The sequence below is a fragment of the Pavona decussata genome, unplaced genomic scaffold (assembly GCF_977016875.1).
Source record: "Pavona decussata unplaced genomic scaffold, jaPavDecu1.1 SCAFFOLD_28, whole genome shotgun sequence".
Taxonomy (NCBI): Eukaryota; Metazoa; Cnidaria; class Anthozoa; order Scleractinia; family Agariciidae; genus Pavona; species Pavona decussata.
The window spans coordinates 735097-754819 of NW_028145451.1; the positions used below are offsets into that span (position 1 = coordinate 735097).

The following is a 19723-nucleotide window of genomic DNA, read 5'->3' on the forward strand; positions in this document are numbered from 1 at the left end:
TTCGCTTCACACAAGGAGTCACTTCGGCGTGTTGCATGCACTGTCTTATTCAGTCGATGTCTTTAGAAACGCATTTCCACAAGGTCTGTTAGTTATACTGGATTTTGCACTGTTTTAAAGATCCTTTGCAAGGAAGCCGGTTTTCCTGTTGTGTTTTACATTGTTTTGTGATTCTTGACGAATCATATTGCTTGTACCAACGAAATTCAAAATGTTATACATGTAACTCATGCATTCATACTTAATCAAGTTTTTATTTAAAGATATACCAAATATCGTATTTCATCTTCGTTCATGATAGCTTACGTATCGATTCGCAAGCGTTTTTAAAATGTAGCGTTGCGATTTCTGGAACACGCGAGGGCAGTGGGAGATTTTTTCCTTCTCATGTGCTCTTGCGCGTTGCCAAAATCACGCCATGCTGCACTGATAAGGTCGTGATCATGAAGATAGCAACAAAAATAAGCCAACAAATTTGTACATAATTTTTTAGACGGCTGAGAGAAGGGGCCATTTTAAGATATGTAGCGCATGTACTTCGAATGGAATGTCTTTATTAAAATCCAAACGTTTGTACTCGACAAATATAAATTCCACGTAACGGAGAAGTGATACTTATTGCCTTTACGCTCTTACTCGCTGGTACCAGAGGTGCCCCCCCCCCCCCCGGTTTTGAGGACAAGTCGAACAAAGGGGCAGCAAAGCCTTTCACTGACTGCTTGTCGTGTTGCATTTGCCTTGTCCCTGTACGGCTTTCTTCCAGGCCCTCATTGTCAATTCGTTTCGGTGAGGTACAGCCGAAACGGATTGACCGAGATGAAAAACAGAGAGAGGCCTAGGAACTAGGCAAGTGTTGCATATGGTTCTTGGCTAAAATAGTACAGAGAAAACCTCGGATACCCAACTCAATCCTGGGTTCCCCAAACACCTCACCCCTCCCCCCCCCCCCCCTTACGTTAACTGATTACAGGACACCCAAACTTTACAGACGTAAATAATGCTGCTGTAGGGATGGACATCTTTCTGGACGAATAAGTTGTCGTGGCTTTGCCGTGTGTGTGAGTATGGAAATTGACCGTGGCCGGAAGCAGACAAGTGAGATTGAGAAGTGAAAGCTTTTTTAATACAAACATTTCAATTTGAGTAACTTAAGTATTAGCATAAATAATAAACTCACCAAAGGAAAAAGGTTGATTTATATTAATGGCATTGAAAAAAAATCATAAACTTACCAAAGAAAAAAGTTGATATATATTAACCGAATTGAAAAAAGTCTATGACTTTGCTCAATCAATACCATGTGGCATTTTTGGCCTAACAGTACGCTTTGTTAACAACTTTTACTCTGTGTGCACGAGAATGGCGATTTCGACCGTGAAAGTTTCATGAAGCCTTTCTAAGTTAACTCTGGATACTTGGGATACAATGGTTTTAACTTAGGAAGGCTTAGCGAATAGAATTTTAAGCGGAATGAAAGAGTTGGTAACCTGAGGACTTTTGTTTCAGTGCTTTTAATTGAGTGAGCGTTTATTTTCAGGGCAAACTACTAAGGGTTCAACCCCCTCCCAGGGTCTCTCGTCTTCACGTCCCAGAGAGGATGCATCTTCGGAGACCCAAGGGCATTTGGTCAGGTGGAAGGGAATTTCGTGGGCGCAAGTTTACTGTAAGAACGGGAGAGGCCCTGGGCCATCCTCGGAGACCCAGTTAGTAGGATAGAAGGGATTTTCGTAAGAGAACGGGAGAGGCTCTCCCGTTCTTACAGTATACTTTCGCCCACAAAAATCCCTTCCACCCGACTAACTGCTACTGGGTCTCCGAAGATGGGGAAGTTGCAAGGGGTTTAACAACTTCCAGACTCTCAACCTCGTTCCCAGGGTTTCTCCTCTTGATGCTCCCTGGGACGTGAAGAGGACAGACTTGGCAACGAGGTTGGCAGACTCTTATCTCAGTCAAATATTGAAACATACGAACTGTGTCAGATCTGAATAAATATTAAAATTCCAGTACAATGGCATAAGAAACATACAGGGCACTGAAATTTTCTGCGAGGCTTAGACAGCCATTGGACTCTCCATAAATAATGAAATGTCTCCGAGATATATAAGAGAGATGGAACTGGATCAGTATGCGACTGCTGGCCTGCAAACATGATCATCACTCCGTCATTGCTCTACTAGAAGTGCTTGGTATTCATAGGCTGCCTGATTTCCCGCTGACAACGCCAAATAGTGGAGTTTATGGCAAGGCATGGGAGGCTCTCTGGTTTTTCAGGGGCCCTTGTTCCCTTGCAACCATCTTTTTGATGGCTCGAATCTCGATCAATGGTGGTAGGAAAACAGTTTTTTTGCGTATTATTGTTGACCTTACATTAACATTCCGTGAGAACTTTACTCCACGATACTTACAGTTTCAAGCTCTCCGCACACGACGCGATTCGTGTCTCACACGAGGGTGGTAATGTAGTTTACCAGATGTAAATCGGCCATCTTCACCCCATGTTAACATGCAATGAAACTCTTCAACACATTGTTTTTTTCCTGCTATACTAAATACATGTACGTTCACATGTTCAACATCACCTAATTCAGAGTTCCCCAAGGTCACCACATTTAGTATTCTCTGCAGACTGGAATCTTTTAAAGAGTTTATCATTTGCTTTAAACAAACAAGCTAACGTTTTCTTCCGGTAATAATCCGAATCAATGGTCTCTATATTATCAATCACATCTTGTAAGAGATGAGCTTTGCCAATTCCACATCCCGGAGCATCGTAATTAAGATGAGTGAAATGCACGTGAAAGTGATAGTAAGAAGGCTGGTAGTGTACATAAATCCGAAGTTGATCGGACTGAACACCATACTTCTCTTTTATCGCTTCCTAAAATAGAGAAAATGCGATAATTGAAGTTAAAAAATTAGTCACCAAGTCGCGAGTTGTGCTGAAAAAGATACGCCACAAATGTACCTTTTTTCCACATCTGAAAGGGTCATCCTCCATTTAAATTGCTCCATTTACATTTCATTTACTCCAGAGTTTAAAAAAAAGTAACCAAGTGCTAATTATTTTTCTTTTTGCCCTGTTTTGTATTTTGGTTTTGCAGCCAAAATCTGGTTTGACTGAACGACAGTAAACGATAAAAAAAGGAATGGCCTAACAATCAAGTTTGAGATTAATGCAATTACTATGTATAACATGCATGTGGATTTTTGTCCATTCATCCTACAATCTGACACAATCTTTAATGTACTCCAAAACAGTAAGTTTGCTGCTTTAGGTATGCAGCACAACAAGCTTTGTTCACAATCAAAATAAATAATGGCTGGGTAAAAGTTTAATCCACGAAATTACTGGCTTCAGACACAAAACTGCTAAAAGTAAAATCCTCATTTGTTTTTGCCAAGTCATATTGCTTAGAATTATTTTAAGTTAAGGGCCTAACCGGCCCTAGTCAGTCCAGAGGTTAATTAAAGTTATTCATCCATCCATTCACTTATTAACAAAATATGCATATCCCAAAATACTATCCTTCATGCTCTCAAACTTCAGTACCTGGAACTAAAGATCTATACCCATTTTTTAGACTTTTGCAGTGGCATGAGTGCATCCTGGTCACCTACCCGCTCAGGTTCCTGGGTCACCCACCCTCCCTGTACTGAATAACCCCCTGGTAATTCACAGAGGCTTCCTGGCTGCCTGTGCTGAATGACCTATATAAAACTGCAGACCCTCCTACCCCCCCCCCTCCCCCATCAGAGGGGACTGGGTGCCCCACCTGAATTGCAAACGTTTTCCTTTTTGTACTAGAATTTCACCCTAATCTGTCAACATCAGCCCATTTTCGAATGCTGTAACTTGATTTCATGAAACACTGCCAGTTTTCAGGTTGTCTGATTTGGGTAATTACCCTTGAAGAGCTCACAGAATGGCTAGCCAACACAACTAAAGATCATTACCTGCCCTTTTTGCTGGATGTTCTTCAACAAAGGAAGATGAGCTCTGTTGAGATCTCTAAGCGATTTGATACCATGTGCATGACAGATTGCCACAAGATACATATTCTCCAACTGTTTCTGGTCCCACTTCAGATCTGGCAACAACACAAAGCCAGTTGCAGGATCCACGTCTTCAAACACAACACGTTCCACTTCAGCTTTCTTGTCTAAAATGTTGTACACCCACTGCAATGAGAACAAAATTAAAATAGTACAATTTATTGCAAGTAAAAATGCAGATGTGAAGAGACCCAAGTTAGCCTTCAGTTAGTGAACTTAAAGTTCACATATTTTACATTTTTACTTTCAGTATTAAATTGCAGCAAAATTACAGTTGTACTCCAGGTGAACCTGCCTGTAATTTAAACTAAAAGTTTTCAGTGGGGCAAATATCAAAGTCTAGCCACTATTTGATTAATGATTTCAGTCATAAATGACAGCAAACAAGCTTGCAACTGGAGCCAAGTATAAAAATAGCCAGTCCTTCATAAGTTAGAACTGGGGAAATGGACTGTGAACTTACATATTAAATACATTCTTGTGCTTGTGAATGAAACCGTGTACCTGATTGGTTCTTTGTGTTGTTTCTCTGTTGTGATTTGTCAGAGTAGTTTATTTGGTTTTGGTTTTGAAAAACACTCTAAGAAAACAGGATAATGACAATTCAGAAATAGCTTACAGTCAAACACACATCACGCGTAACCGGTATTTTTGGAATTTGAATGGAGTTTCAAAATTTACATGTCAGTTTTGAACATCACAGGTGAGATTTTAGAGTTCCCATAGAAATTTCCCTAGTTTATTGACGGTATAAAGCTATGAATTTTTCTTTACATTACAGCATTAAGTATTTCAAGAATAACAATAATTTATTGTTTCACAAGTATTCTGAATCTTTTTTTCAGTTAATGAGTCTTTTTCAGAAAGATTTCCAGAGGAATGTATGTTCAACATTCCATTCAAATGCCAGACATTACAAAGAGGAATTTGAATGTTCATTTCATTCTTGGAAATACTGGTCACCCATGACGTGGATTGACTGTAATATTCTGCTTGCTGACAAATCCCAAACTCACCTGAATACTGAAAGACTGTTCCTCAATAAATGGCAGAGTTATTGACTCATAATCTGCTGGTGTTTCATACACAAAATGCACATTTTGTGCAGAAAATTTGTCCAGGTGTCTGGCTGTAGCAGGATAGATGACTGTTCCCTTTAAAGTATTAAAACATGACTGTAGATGACACATGTATTGGCTGTAAATGTCATTGTTAAATTCCTTCACCAAACTAGTTTCCGATGACAACATCTGTGGCAACATATCTTCCGAGAATGGTGTTTTTTCCAAGAGCACCACAGTATCATGCTCAGAATTCTCAAATTTCCCTGTGAAAAGAATAACAGTCTGTGTTATGTGGAAATCAATAAGGACTCAGTGGGAAAAGGGGCAAAAGTTAATAGGGATTTGGTCTAAAAGCCAAATTTCTCTAAATGAGCAAACAGATCGATTGTCACCAGAATGTGTTTAATATGCAGTCAAATCTCCTTGTCCTACCACCTCTCTAAGAGACCACCTCCAGTAAACAACCACTTTTCAGAAATACCAAAATTTTCCCACTCAAATCAGTTTTAAAAGGGTTAATACTAGTTCGAACCCAGGGCTCAAGACTTACGGGAGCCAACTAGCCACAATAATATTATTTACCTATACTTAGTAAAAATTCAGTTTTGTACACCTTCACTAGCCACTTTGGTTGATAAAAATAATTTTTAAAGTGCTGGGGTTCTGGACAGACAACAAAAATGAAAAAAAGCAAACAAGAGAAAAGAAACCAAAACAAGACTGTTAGCGGACTCCATACTAAGAATTTACTGCATTTAAATGAAAGACCTGCTTCCCTTTCATTTACCATAAACAAAAAAAGTTGAGAGGGCATGTACACTAACTTTTTCGAGAATTTGAATTATTTTTATTGATTTGACTCCATCCATTCAAATATTAAAATGTATAGATTGCCTTTTAATGAATATCAATTTACCTATGTTTGGCTGCTTTTTGTGTTGCATGAATAGAGTTAAAGCTTTTTCATGTCAATTAAGGACGGTGCCTACTAATACCGAAGTATTTTTGTGCGGTTTATGACTATGCGGGAAAAGCAGATCTTAGCAAGGCCTATTGGAATCCAAAAAGAAAATTGGGGGTAACCACGCATTTTTCAGAGATATTAAGCGGTAATATCTCTAAAAAAAGGCAAAATATAAAGCAATGTATGGGATTTTTTCCTAAATTGAAGCTTAATTATCTCTGAAAAATGCATGGTTACCCCCAATTTTCTTTTGAGATACCAAAAGCATTTGGTAAGTTCTGCTTTCTCCGTATAGTTTTAAACCGCACAAAAATATTCCTGTATTAGTAGGCACCACCCATAGGAAACCCGAGTATCTCGCGATGCGCAGAACGTATGCGCAGTAACAATAGCAGGCACCGTCCTTAAGGTCAATTTGAAATATATTCAGATTGTGTCAAGTACATTAAGCAGTCGTGTTGTGATACGGTAATATTATTTTATCACCTAAACCACTATTAAAGAGTTGTAAGATTCAAATCCACTAGATTAGACCTTATCATACATACATACATACATTACATACATACATACATACATACATACATACATACATACAGACAGACAGACAGACAGACAGACAGACATACATACATACATACTTTATTTATTCCAGAAGCAGACTATATATACAAATAAAACTAAGAAGAAAAGTACTTCTAGAAAAGGAAGTTTCTTGTTATAATAATTTATTGCTATTGGTGGCTAGATGTTAAACAAGGGTAGCTCGTACAGGGGCTTCATTATGATTTTAAACAGGCAGACAAGAAATAAGTGCACCAGGGCAAGATTGTTTATTTGGATATGTTATTTTACAGAAAAAGTTAGTCGAGATGTTAAAGGCAATCAGGCAAAGCTGTGTTGACAGGTGGTCAATTTGACCCCAGCCCAACCCTTAATGAAACCCCTGGCTAACCAAAGATTTGAAGTTACAGTTGAACCTCTCCCTGCAACCACCTCTACATTTTCAGAGAATTCACATAGTCCCTGAAAGGATAATACAGACATCTCAATAATATGTAGTAAGGTCACTAAGTTGTGTCAAGTCTGCCTTAATTACACCCACCATGGAACAGAGAGGAATAAAGGAACTCATTAATTTTATAAAAAAGGTAGGTTCCAATTCCCTGCTAATGCTTGGCCTCCTCCTCAAAGTTGTAGTATTAATAATTATCAACCTCTGCTTCCTTGACCGTTTGAAATTCACTAGATTCTACTGCGCCAAATCTCTTGCATTCCTCTTGCTTTCATGCCCGCTTGAATTGATGTTGCAAACAAAATAATAGAGCGACTGTTCCCTGACTGGGGGGAAGTTTTTCATGTGCAGTCACGTGACCAGCCACAACCAGGGTCCTTTCTTGAGGGAGGAAGAGAGAGGACCCTAGCAACAAGGTTGGTTGAGGCTGGGCGCTTTCCATTCGACAAAATTTTCGAAAATTTCGGGTGGAAATCGAATGGAACAGGATCTTTTCCGGAAAAGATTTTCGAAAATTTAGGACAACCTTTTCAGTGCTCCCAAAAAGTGAAAATTTCGGTATTTTCGAAATTCTCATGTTCCATTCAAAAGTTTCCAGTCGGACTGTTTGAACTGGTCAGTGTAAAATGCAGACTGCAGACTGCAGACTACAGACTGGGGGTAAAATGCAGACTCGGGGTAAAATGCAGACTGAACACTGCAGACCAGGGGTAAAATGCAGACTAAATTAAATTAAATTTTGTTCGGTTGGGCAGGTTGTATCCCGGAAAGTATTCATTCATTTTAAACCGTGAGAACTGTTTTCATTTTCTACGATTTTTTCGCAAGCGCTAAATTCCTTTCACCTTATTTGTGCAACAGAAATCTTTTCATATTTGAATTTTACATTTACTCAGCTTTCTTTAGAGACAAAAATGAGCTCGATAGGACATATATTTACCGAGATACGAATTTTTGAGTTTTCTGTTCTCGATTTGTTTACAACGTAATTAATTCACGGCGGACAGTAGTAAAATGCATCCATCCGCGCACTTCAAAATTCAGCGATATATTTTGAAAGCACATCGTCAAATGCATTTTTTTTTTCAAAACTAAAACATCTAAATATCTTGTTGAGCGGTTTTTCTCTTTATTTCGAAGCGAATTCATGGAGAAATAATTTTTGAAAGTATTGGAAGAAGTAGGGCGCCGTCCCCAAAAGTCACGCAAAGTTTTTTTCGCAAGCCTCAAATTCCTTATTTTTGCTAACAACGCTACATGTATCTTTTTGGAATTCTACACTTACTTATTAGCTTTCCATACAGACCAAAATCACTTCGAGTGTTTTACAGTCAACCCAGGTCTCGCGTGAACGATATTTTTGAAATTTGAATGGAGTTTTGAAATTTACATGTCAGTTTTCAAAATCGCCAACGAGATTTCAGAGTTCCCATATAAATTTCCCTAGCTTATTGACAGTATAAAGCTATGAATTTTTCTTTACATTGCAAAATTGAATATTTCAAGAATAACAATTGTTTCCCAAGTATTTTGAATCTTTTTTTTAATTAATGCGTCTTTTTCGGAACAATTTCCAGAGAGATGTCCAACATTTCATTCACACGTCAGACATTATTACAAAGAGAAATTCGAATGTTCATTTCATTCTTGGAATTACTGTTTACGCATGACCTGGATTGACTGTAACTTTAAAAAGATAGTCTTTATAATTTAGTTTGCATTTTACCCCCAGTCTGCAGTCTGCAGTCTGCATTTTACACTGACCGCTGTTTGAACACATACGATAAACGGCGTCAAGATTGAAGAAGCCTGAGGCAAAAACTGACCACGTGATGACCGAGTATAAGCCCGTTCCATTCGAGACCAAAATTTCCGAAAATTCAAACCGAAAATTTTTGGTGAATGGAAAGCGGACCTGTATTAGTGAGTTAGATAGTGATAGTGAGAGATATCTTTATGTTGAAAAAAGATTGGCATCGTCTGAAGGAAAGAAGATTAGAGGGTGAAAAGATAAGTCATTATACAGGCTTTATACATGACTCAAACTCTAAATATTTAACTCTGTTTATGTAAGAGGATAAGTAAGACAGTGATCGAGGGATGCATAATTAATATATGGGGCTGTACGGAAATCTTCTCCAAAATATAAACATGAACATGCAAACTTAAGTTTGTACCAGTGGCAGTCAGCAAGATAAGGAAATTGCTCACCGTGTATGGCAATATTCTTCGCTTGCGCATTTTTGTTCAAGACTTTGATTAGCTTGAAACCTCGAAAAGATTCCAGATTGTCGTTATCTAAGGTATCTCCATCCAAAAGTTTGATCTTTTTAACGGCTGGAGGTTCAGAATTCTCGCTTTTCTCTTGAGGGTTGGAGGCCGCCATTTTGTTAGCTTTCAAATGCAAGTCGAACGCAAGTCGTTGGTTCTCTGTAAATCGATAACCGATCGGAACGCTACCTTAGTAGCCAGGCAACAAGCTTTCGGTGATCACCGAGCATGACGGCCATGTTGTGTTTTACCAGTCGGCACGCCCTCAACAGTGCTGCTTATAAAACAAGCAATTCGCCGTGAATTGTAAATTCATTTTCATTTAATATACTGGGATAATCGAATGGGACATTATCAAGACATTTAACGCTTTATTATAGCAAAAAAACTGAGAATAATAGAGTTTCGGAGCGAGCAAGTTCCGGATACAGATCGGTAAGTGAAGCTGCAGCTTTACGAAATACTTCGGAAATATTTTAGTTAAGCTTGTGCTTACGTTGTCAGCTTAGAAATGCCAGTTATTTAAGTGTGTAATCACAATGTTTTAATGATCCGTTTGCCCAGATAAGTAATTTTATAACTAAATGTTTACCGAGGTAAGTTTGTTCGGTATATAATAAGCTTAACCGTAGTTCATACGGTTGATCGGACTAAATGTTGCAATATTCATGTTTGATCTACTGGTCTTTGATTCTGCTGGTATGTTGTCCCTCTTGCGGAATTTAGACCTCGAGAATGTCATTTCAGGATTTCATACGTCTTGCTTTAACGTTTCCGTTTATAGAAGTTTTCTCATGCTAATTTATATTGCAAGCAGCAACGAGCTCTTTAATTTTACGTCATCTTGCTGGAGTACGTAAACATTGCTAACGTTGTAAATTTCTCGCAGTAGCCAGTAGATCTTGATGGATAAGATTGGAAATCGTAAGCATCCTGTGGAGTATTGCCTTCATAATAAGTTCAGACCAATATATTATTTAGAAACTTTTCTGGAAGAATATCTGAAGTCTCGAGAGCTGTAAGCTTATATTGGTAGGAGCTGCAATATTTTTTGTTGGTCATAACAAGTAGAATGTTCTACATGTATGTGTTTCAATTTAAATGAGGGAGAATAGTTTTCCAGATGTTTATAAATTAAATAATTAATATGGGTAAACAAATGGGCTGAAAAATGGAATATTTTTACTTGACAACCTTGCTAAAAACAGCAGTTGTAAAATAATTTGTTATGTGGCAATGTAATCAGTGTCACAATTCATTGGTTGACAGTGTTTAGAGGTCTTTTCTTTGTCTTTTTGTCTGAAGGTCCTTAAAACAAACACAATAAAATATTTTGGGGAATTTTATAAGTATTATACATCAAAGACAGCCCAAAACATTCTAATTTTCTTTAATTTAAATATTATGAGTTACTAGTCTGACATTTTTTTTTAATTGAGTTCTTTTTTGGCAAAGATGAAAGGAGCAGTTCTTTGTTATCAATAGTATAGCAAACACTCTTGTTAATCTTTTGCAGGCTTTGCCGAAGTTTCAACATGGGGAAGTTATTATCTAAAATCTTTGGCAATAAGGAAATGAGAATTTTGATGTTGGGTCTTGATGCGGCTGGAAAAACAAGTATCCTCTTAAACAAACCAATATCACATCTTTGGTCAATCTAATTTAAATTATTGGGAAGTGTTTTGGAACCTTGTGATGGTAAAGATGCTTGGTGTATATTATTTTCAGCATTGTTGGAGAAGCTTGCTGCATAAGGAATATAGCTCAGGTCATAATGAAAGAAAGTGTTCTATTCTTTTGTTGTTTAGTCATTTTCAAACTCTAAGGAGCCAGCTATCTTCACTGTAATTGCTGGAAATAATTAACAATTACTCACCAAAGTGGAGGTGAATAGTGATGGATATTTACCGAGCCGCGAAGCAGTGAGGTAAATATCCATCACATTCACCGACACTGAGGCGAATAATTGTTTTAGTATATACTACACAAGCTGAATAAGAAGTGGACCAAAAATTACTTTATCTTTGACAATATACCGACAAATGGTGGGAAATTTTAAAATCTCGCACGCCGTGCAGTAAGCGATTTCTTATTGTAGAAAGTTTTGTCTCGCTTTCTTGCAGACAAATTAAACTTCTGGAGGCACTTGTTTAGTTGCTACGTGTCTTTTCTTCGATTGTTGTGTGAAATTTGTCCTGTTTTTGAAACCATACTGCAAAACATTAGATGTTTACATTGCAATTATAGTGCTTGACAGTTTTCGTAAACAATGCATTGTATTTTTAGTTTTCGCCTTAGAATATGAGGTTTGAAAGATTAAATAACTTACCATGTAATGCTGCCAAACCAAAATTTGTTGAAATTTTTGTATTTTTTGTAATAGCCATCTCTTTTATGGAAATAGTTTCCTCTTAAGTGACCGTGGCGAAACGGGAAGCCATCTTGTTTCTCATCGGCTGCTCAGAGGTGAGTAGTACTTGCCTAATCACCTCCGAGCTAGCCAATCAGCGCTTGCAAAGAGCACTATTCACTTGTGTGGTATATACTAATACTGTATATAGCCAGCTTCCAGCTCCATGTATTCATGACATCTACACCTACATCAATAACTTACAAGATCCTGTCAGGACAGTTTGCAAGTGGTGTAAAATAAAAGATAATAATAATATGACGTTATGTTCTGCATGGACAGGCCTGGTATTAATTTCTATGCTGTTGTAGATATTTGATAGGATAATCTCACTTATTATTGAAGAGTGGATAACTCTATCCACTGGTCAAGTTGCCTTGAATTCTGACCCCCATCCCCCTTTATACAATGTTGATGCTGGTAGATTTGAAACGTAATCCCAAAATAACTTTAAATTTTAATCAAGTGTTCGTAAAATATTAATAGTTTTTTAATGTTATTAGCTTTATTTTTTTTCCACCCTTCAAATTGTGACCAATTAGGTGCCACAGTAACTAAAATTTTGTTACTTTTGAGCTAATATCAGTAGTTGCCAAGAGCTGCCAATCTTCCAACTTACATTTATCTTTCTTCTTGGAAGCATCGTATTGCTACTAAGGAGAAATAATTTAACTTGGGGCCTACACGTAGTTAATTTTTGAGTTAATACCCCTTTATACTTGAGTATATTCCTGATATGTACCTTGTACCTTCTTCTCTTGGTCTCAGTTTAAAGAGCAGATTGTTAACTTTATTCAGTGGATAAGTTGCTATCCAGCAGATAAAACTCCATCTATAGTATTTTATTTTCTGGAAAGTGATTTGTTCACTGGATAAGTTACCTGCTCTTTGAACTACTGGAGCCTGGTCATGAATGAATTGTCCCTTAACTCAAAGCAGCTGTGTTATACAAACTCAAACTGGGGCAATCAGTCACAACAATACCGACAGTAGGTTTTAACGTGGAGACCGTGTCTTACAAAAATGTCAAATTCAATGTGTGGGTAAGTAGTGTTATGATTTGATTCACAGAATCTGTTGCTATTTCAAGGCCAACTCATAGAAAGGCTCATAGGATTGGCTGACAAAACAATAGTAGAGCAATACACAAACAACAGGAACAAAGACTGTAACCCTAATTAAAAACAATAGAGCTGTATGGTACACAGGTCTAATATTAGAGTTTCCAAAGAGCTACATGCTATCTGAATTGTCAGCCTCATGATACCATTTTAAAAGATGTTAAGCCAACAAAACATTATATTACTGCCAGCCTGTACTGTACTAATGAGCTGCCAAATCAGTTTGACAAATATAGTACCAGTGTGTCAACTCAACCCTCAGGAAAATGAACTTAATTTCTTTCTTTCTTTTTTCCCTTTTTTTGTTCAATTAACAAAGACAGTTGAACAATTATGTTACAATACAAATGTAACAATTGAAAATACTTACAAGAAAACAATTTAACTTATGGAAAAGAAAAAACAGACTAAGCAGCAAACATACTTTCAAGATTTACGAAAAAGTTACCATGGGTGGGCTGTGTGAAATTTAACACAGCAAATAAAGTCAGATGTCAAGGTATTCAAAATTACTGTCCTAGGCTGGTTCCACATGAGCAAAATTTCTTTGAGTGGTCTGCATTTGACAAGTTCTGTGTATGACAATATATACACTGTATTTGTAAAGTTTTTGTTGTTGTTTTTCCTTGCTGAAAACTGTCACACCAGTCTTGTACAAGTTCATTGAAAACTTGTTCACCCTTTACACATGTAAAGGTTGTGGAAAACTTGGTTATGTGGAACTAGCCAAAAAGTCTGATATTGGCTGTTACATGTATGTTGGACATAAAATTTTATGCAACCTCAGGGTAAGAGACATATTTAGACTTCCACTTGCCCAATGGACAAGTGTGGTTCTGGTTTTAATGTCCAAACTCAAATCTAGTGTGTCCTTGAAATTCCATTTGCTGCAGTGTGTTCTGCTTTTCTCTTCACCTGCTTTGATATTGGGGTGCCAAATATTTTTTTATGTTTTGCTGATCTACCAAATGCTTGCTCATTGGGCAGTTACCCAGAGGGTCTAACAATAAATACCTGAATTGACAACCCCTACTGAGTCCCAAGCCTCCTTTAATACACACGCAAAATAATTAATCAAAATGATGGGTAAACTGATAGTACACCACATCATTGACTTGTACTACAGCTGCAGAAAACTGACTGTATGCTGATTTTCAAGATAATTAATCAATTAATTTTTTCTTAATAATAGTATTTCGTAAACACTGATTTCTCCAACAGACAAGTACATGTAAGATTTCACCATGTTTGTCACAACCTGGACACACCTCGAGACACTATGATTCTCAAAACATTAAGTATCTTATCCACCATTGAGTACATCTGCAACACTTGCAGCTTATACTGGTAAACTGCCTACAAGTCCTTGTATTTTGGTGAAATTTCAGCTGGTGATAATCTGTCTCTGTGGTTGTGATTTTTGCCAGTTGTAAACTCTAGGCTGCATACTTTTCCTGTGGACACCTGTGACACAAGTCATAGGTTTAAAACGCAGCTGAGGGACACTCGAACACTCAAATCTTGACAGTTGAAGACGTTCTCACTCAAGAAATATGTAAATTAATCTCCAATACCCAGTTGTGCACCTCTGACAGATGTTTTGGCACCCCAAACCCTAGCTGGGAGCCAGAACTGCATGGTTAAAAAAAGATATGAGATACATAAACTTCTGAGAATTAAAATTTCTTTCCTTGTTTCAGGATGTTGGTGGACAAGACAAGATTCGTCCTCTTTGGCGGCATTACTATGCTGGCACCCAAGGCTTGATATTTGTAGTGGACTGTGCTGATCGGGACAGAATTGATGAAGCTAGACAAGAGCTCCACAGAATCATAAATGACAGACTCATGAAAGAGGCTATTATCTTAATATTTGCTAACAAACAAGATTTACCAGATGGTGAGTTTGATGCTAAATGCAACTTTAAATGCAATTTAACTAACGTCCCATTCACACCAAGGCTTAAATACCTTTAAGAGCTGTTTAGTTAAACACAGTTTAAAAATTGTTTCCTTCATAAAAGCTTCTTTCGGTTTTTTGTAGACTACAGATTTAGCACAATTGAAAGCATAAGTTACTGTTTACTTTCAAGAATCCTATGTCAGAGCCAATGGTTCAGCTTTCTGTTACCAATTTTCATTTTGTTAGACCTGGTTTAATTAAACATGTTTTGTTGGTGTGAATGGGGCTTAAGTTAACAACAAAGAAAAGCAGCTTGTGGTTAGCACGTATGTAGAACACTGCATCGTGGCAGCATGTTTGGGCATGGCAGAGCGTAGCAGACTTTTTGAAGAGTTTCTGGTTGGTTTGTCTCAGTTTTTTCCCTCCCCCCTCCCCCCGTTTCCCTCTTCCACTGCTAATGCAGTGTGACGGGTGTCCAGATGACTATATGTGGGGGCTCATGGTTGGGTTGTGGGGATTGCCAGCCATGGAAGCGTGTTACTATCTAGGGGTCTGCTGGTCACAGTGGAGGCCCCTAGAATTCCTGGCTACCCTTCTTCCACTCAGCTTGATGCAGTTGTTCAAAGACAGTCTCTCTCTCTCACAGCCCCTAACATCAAAGCACAAATTCTTCTATCTTGTCCAAATACTGGGAAGAAGTTATAAATATCAAGAAAATTCACCTTGGGTTATCATATCCTCAATTCTCGTTGCCTCAGGGGTTTGAATAAGCATTGATATTACAAGGAGAAATGTTGTGCAAATAACAGTCAGAGATTACATGTAAAGGGTTAAGCATTAATATTTAAATGTACCAATGTAGTGATACAAGCAATACCCAGAACTTAAAACTTCCACAAACAAAATGTACCCTTGGCTATATATTACTTCTGTGACAACTGAAATGAGTGCTAAGCATCTAGATGTACAAGAACAGAAAACTAAAAAGGCAATAGTGAGTAGTGTCTACTGTAGTGGAAACCTGTACCCTTGTTTACGTGGCCTGTAACAGTTGTTCAGTGTGTTTTCAAAGTCATATTTACATGTACCCACTTAAAACATTCAAACTGTAACATTTCAAAAAGAATCTATTCTAGTCAATTTACCATTTGACAGTAGTTACACTGTAATTATAAGCTAATAAAAGTAACTCTACAGTGAAAAGTAAAATCTTGTCTTGCAAGGCCTATGATTATTAACATTAATCAGGTTTCAGTCAACTGGGTCCTGGCTGTTAAAATGTAGGATTAAGGTTGTTTGTTTTATATGTTTCTCGTAACAGCAATGAAACCACATGAAGTGCAAGAAAAACTTGGACTCACAAGAATCCGTGATAGAAACTGGTACGTACAGCCATCGTGCGCAACAACTGGAGATGGCCTATACCAAGGCTTACAATGGCTTAGCTCCAATCATCGAACATGATGCCTAGCTAGCCAGATTAGTGAGAATGCTTTCACAGTAAAAATAGATAATTATTATTAATATTATCTTTTACTGCATGTTTGAACTCAGATGGGACTCAAGAGTAGTTTCAACATGGGGTGAACTAAATAAGGCTTGCTTTTATCATTAATTAGATGTTTTGTACACTTACATGTATGAGCCTTGTAATAATTATTGTCACATTTATTTTGAAGTAGAGGTTAGTTTTCCCTGAACCCTTGAAATTATGTTAAGTCCTCCAGGGTGATTGATACCAGTTGGTATATATTTGTATTGTTTTGTACTTAGATTTAGGATACTATCTAGTGAATGTATTCTGTGTCGGCATCTAAGTGCTAACAGTCTTACATGTACCACAGAGCCGAGCTTTAACCAAGTTCAGTGCAATTCTGCTACCTCAATCACCAGCTATGTAATGTTGATTTCACTGTCATAAACAGATCATACAGATGTAGGTTCAATTTTACAGAGTATCTTTACTTACAAGAGTTATGTAGTTTCTAAAGAGACTGTAGTGCTGCATTAGTGGGGGAGTGGAAACATGTTTTGTACTATCCTCAGAGTTGATAACTAAAGGTAATTTGGCCACCACTGGTAAAGATATTTGAGAAATGAAGTTTGACGCATTAGCCCTTTCTCTGAGGAAGAGCTTTGCTCCAAATGTCAGCTCTTGAATCTCTTTATGGTGGTCAAATTACCTTATCAACTCTATCGATAAAATCAAACATTCATTAATTTTATTTAGTTACTTCTGGCTGTCCAAAACTCCTGCTTTCTTGAATGCAGTTCAGTTTTCCCTGTTGAAGATAGCAGTAGTCTCCAGTATCTTGCTGGGTGTGGACTAAGGTACTCAAATATTGACCAACAGAGAGTCACCATTTGAATGCCTAGACGTGCACACAAGGTTGAAAAAACAATTGTGCTTGTTTAATACATTAATGCATGTTTACAAAGAAATGTATTACCTTTTGAGGTTAAAAGGCATTGTTTGGCTCTTGATATTATGCATACAGTACTTCGTTTTTATGAACATTTTGTGAGTCTAGAGTCATTTCAAATAAAGTACCTACCTTGCAATATATTATTATTATTGGCTTGTTTGCTAAGGATTTTTTAAAATTTCATTTAACTTTTTTGGACTTCAATATTCATGATTTCAGATGTTGAAAACTATTTACAGGATGTACATGTAACTACTTGAGTGTAATCTGGAGTTCACTGTATTATAAAAGGAATTAATTGTCACTTGTCAAAATATGCAGAGAAAAACGTTTTGTCCTCTATCTTCACCAATAGTGTAATAAAATGTCACATGCTTGTGACCAAGGCAAGTTCTCCAAGAAATTGTATTCATCCCAAAATGTCCATAAATGAAAGTGTGTGTTAAAAGGTTCACTTTGTTTTATCTTGATCAATGCACTTGTAAGTACTCTTTTATTGTTTATCATCTAACCATTATAGTAGTACAATATTATTGTTAAATAACTTATTAAAAAATATGGAGCTCAGTGGTACGTTAGAGGAGTATTTTTTACTGCCATAGTCTTTTAGTATTTTTGGGCGATATTTCAAGCTGTGTTGTATGGATTATTGCATGTTTAATTTGCTGACTTCCAGAATAAAAATACACAATGATCACAATACCTCCCTGAAATTGCTCATAACCTATTTTATAGTTGTATACTTAGTGATCAAGGTAATGCCTTTGAGTAGAGGCAAGGCTGGAGTTTACTTTGTTTTGATACAAACCTCAGTGCTTTTGATATGTAAATGCAGTGTAGTTAGCATAAGAACATGATTTTCATATGAAAAGTAGTGATGTTTTTATCAGAACAGAGTCAATTCCAGCCTTGCTTCTGCTCAAAGGCCAGGCCAATAAGCTATTCAGAGGCATAGGATTATGAAATTGAGATTTTCTGAATTAGGCTCCAAGTAATATCTGGAAACACTTGCTGCCCCAAATTACACGCTGTCTCAAACAAAACCTTAGTTCACTTGGCATATTGTTTGCAGTGGTTTTAATACGTCCTCTTGTGAACCAGGTTCAATATCAGTAATTAGTGCTTGAGATAGTGACAGTCTATTTTAGTTCGCATACCTGAGAGTTTTGCTGTAAATTTTTATTCCAGTATGTAGCCAGTCAAATCCAGGCTATATTCAGGAGATGAGATCCTTACCAAAACAGGAAACTGTTGTTCCCTCTAAAATTCTGCTCCCTAACCTGAGTGAGTTAAGGTCACTTGTAAGAGCATTAGAACCTCAGTATCAGGCTTAACATTACTGAAGTACTGTCAAAGTAGAAAATTAAAACAAATTAGCCTATTATCAGAATTCTTCGTTTTTTATCCTGCATGAGTGGCTGTGTGGCTCCAGTTAAGGTGGAGGCACTGTAAGGGGTGCCTCCCATTGAACAAAAAAAATTGGGGTTGAAAAACAGTTTGCAATAGCCCTTTTTAACTGTGAGCTGCTTCTTCATGTCCGTAATGTTAAATTTTCACTTTTGTGTCTCAATGAGGTGAAGTTGTAAAAATTTCAACTGGAAAATTTCACTTAACTGTTTACCACTTATATAATTTACTTTAGTCCAGGAATACGAATAACTGTATATAGCTTTGTAGCTTGTGAGCATTTGAGTTCATTGGGATGTAAATACTGATCCCGCAAGAAAAGAGCCATTAGGAAAGCTCTGGCTTGGTGATTGTTGTACAACCACAGCCTTCCTTTTAGTATGCCTTAGCTCATTTCTGATGGCTTCCCCATTCTCTCTACACTCCAATTACCACTGCTCACAGGTGAAATAATCATTAATTTTGATTTACTGACTGAAATTAAATTCAAGAAGTTTGGTGGTTGTTTAATAAAATGTTTACAAATGATTTTGTCTAGTGTAATACATTTAAAAAATTTGTTTGTCCCAGAATTTTTTCCCCAACCTAAAATGCTTTCAATTCCCCTTTGTTTTGTTCAAATCTCTCATTTGTGGGTGGTAATACAATACAATACTTTATTTCACATTTCCTTAAAACATGATATTAATATTATATATGTTTGTTTAGAGAGGTTGAGAAGAAGTATTTATTAAGTTCATAGGTGTTGGTTGATGTACTATTTTCCCTTTATTGCGGGGGTGGGGAAGGGGAGCTGTCCCGAAATGAAAGAATGAGTCAAGAATGGCATTTCAGCTATGTATGGCTCATCAAGAGACGCTCAAATATGCAAACTTCAAGCATGACAAAACGCCACGCGTCATGATTAGGTCCCACAATGACACAATATCAGAAGCTGTGAAATAAAATGCCTCCATATTTCTCCAATTCCAAGATCAAGCCCCAACGAAAAGCAAGTCAATAGTCAATACCAAACATGGCACATACATGTAAGCTTATTTCCACAAACAAAAATCGCGCACAGCCGCCTGATACGTGAGTACAAGTCACA

General features: G+C 37.2%; 2 protein-coding genes across 2 annotated transcripts; one reads left to right on the forward strand and one right to left on the reverse strand.

Moving 5' to 3' along the window:
- Window positions 1-1752: 1752 nt before the first annotated feature.
- Window positions 1753-9510, reverse strand: LOC146484968 (m7GpppX diphosphatase-like). The gene is made up of 4 exons (XM_085103849.1): window positions 9308-9510; window positions 5070-5380; window positions 3955-4179; window positions 1753-2878 (listed from the first exon to the last, which is right to left on the reverse strand). The coding sequence occupies exons 1-4, from the start codon at window positions 9480-9482 to the stop codon at window positions 2585-2587; spliced, it is 1005 nt and encodes a 334-aa protein (XP_084959975.1). The 5' UTR covers window positions 9483-9510; the 3' UTR covers window positions 1753-2584.
- A 95-nt stretch (window positions 9511-9605) lies between these two features.
- LOC146484969 (ADP-ribosylation factor 6) lies at window positions 9606-19161 on the forward strand. The gene is made up of 5 exons (XM_085103850.1): window positions 9606-9802; window positions 10884-10984; window positions 12717-12820; window positions 14599-14797; window positions 16122-19161. Exons 2-5 carry the CDS (start codon window positions 10903-10905, stop codon window positions 16262-16264), a joined length of 528 nt encoding a protein of 175 aa, XP_084959976.1. The 5' UTR covers window positions 9606-9802; window positions 10884-10902; the 3' UTR covers window positions 16265-19161.
- Window positions 19162-19723: the final 562 nt, after the last annotated feature.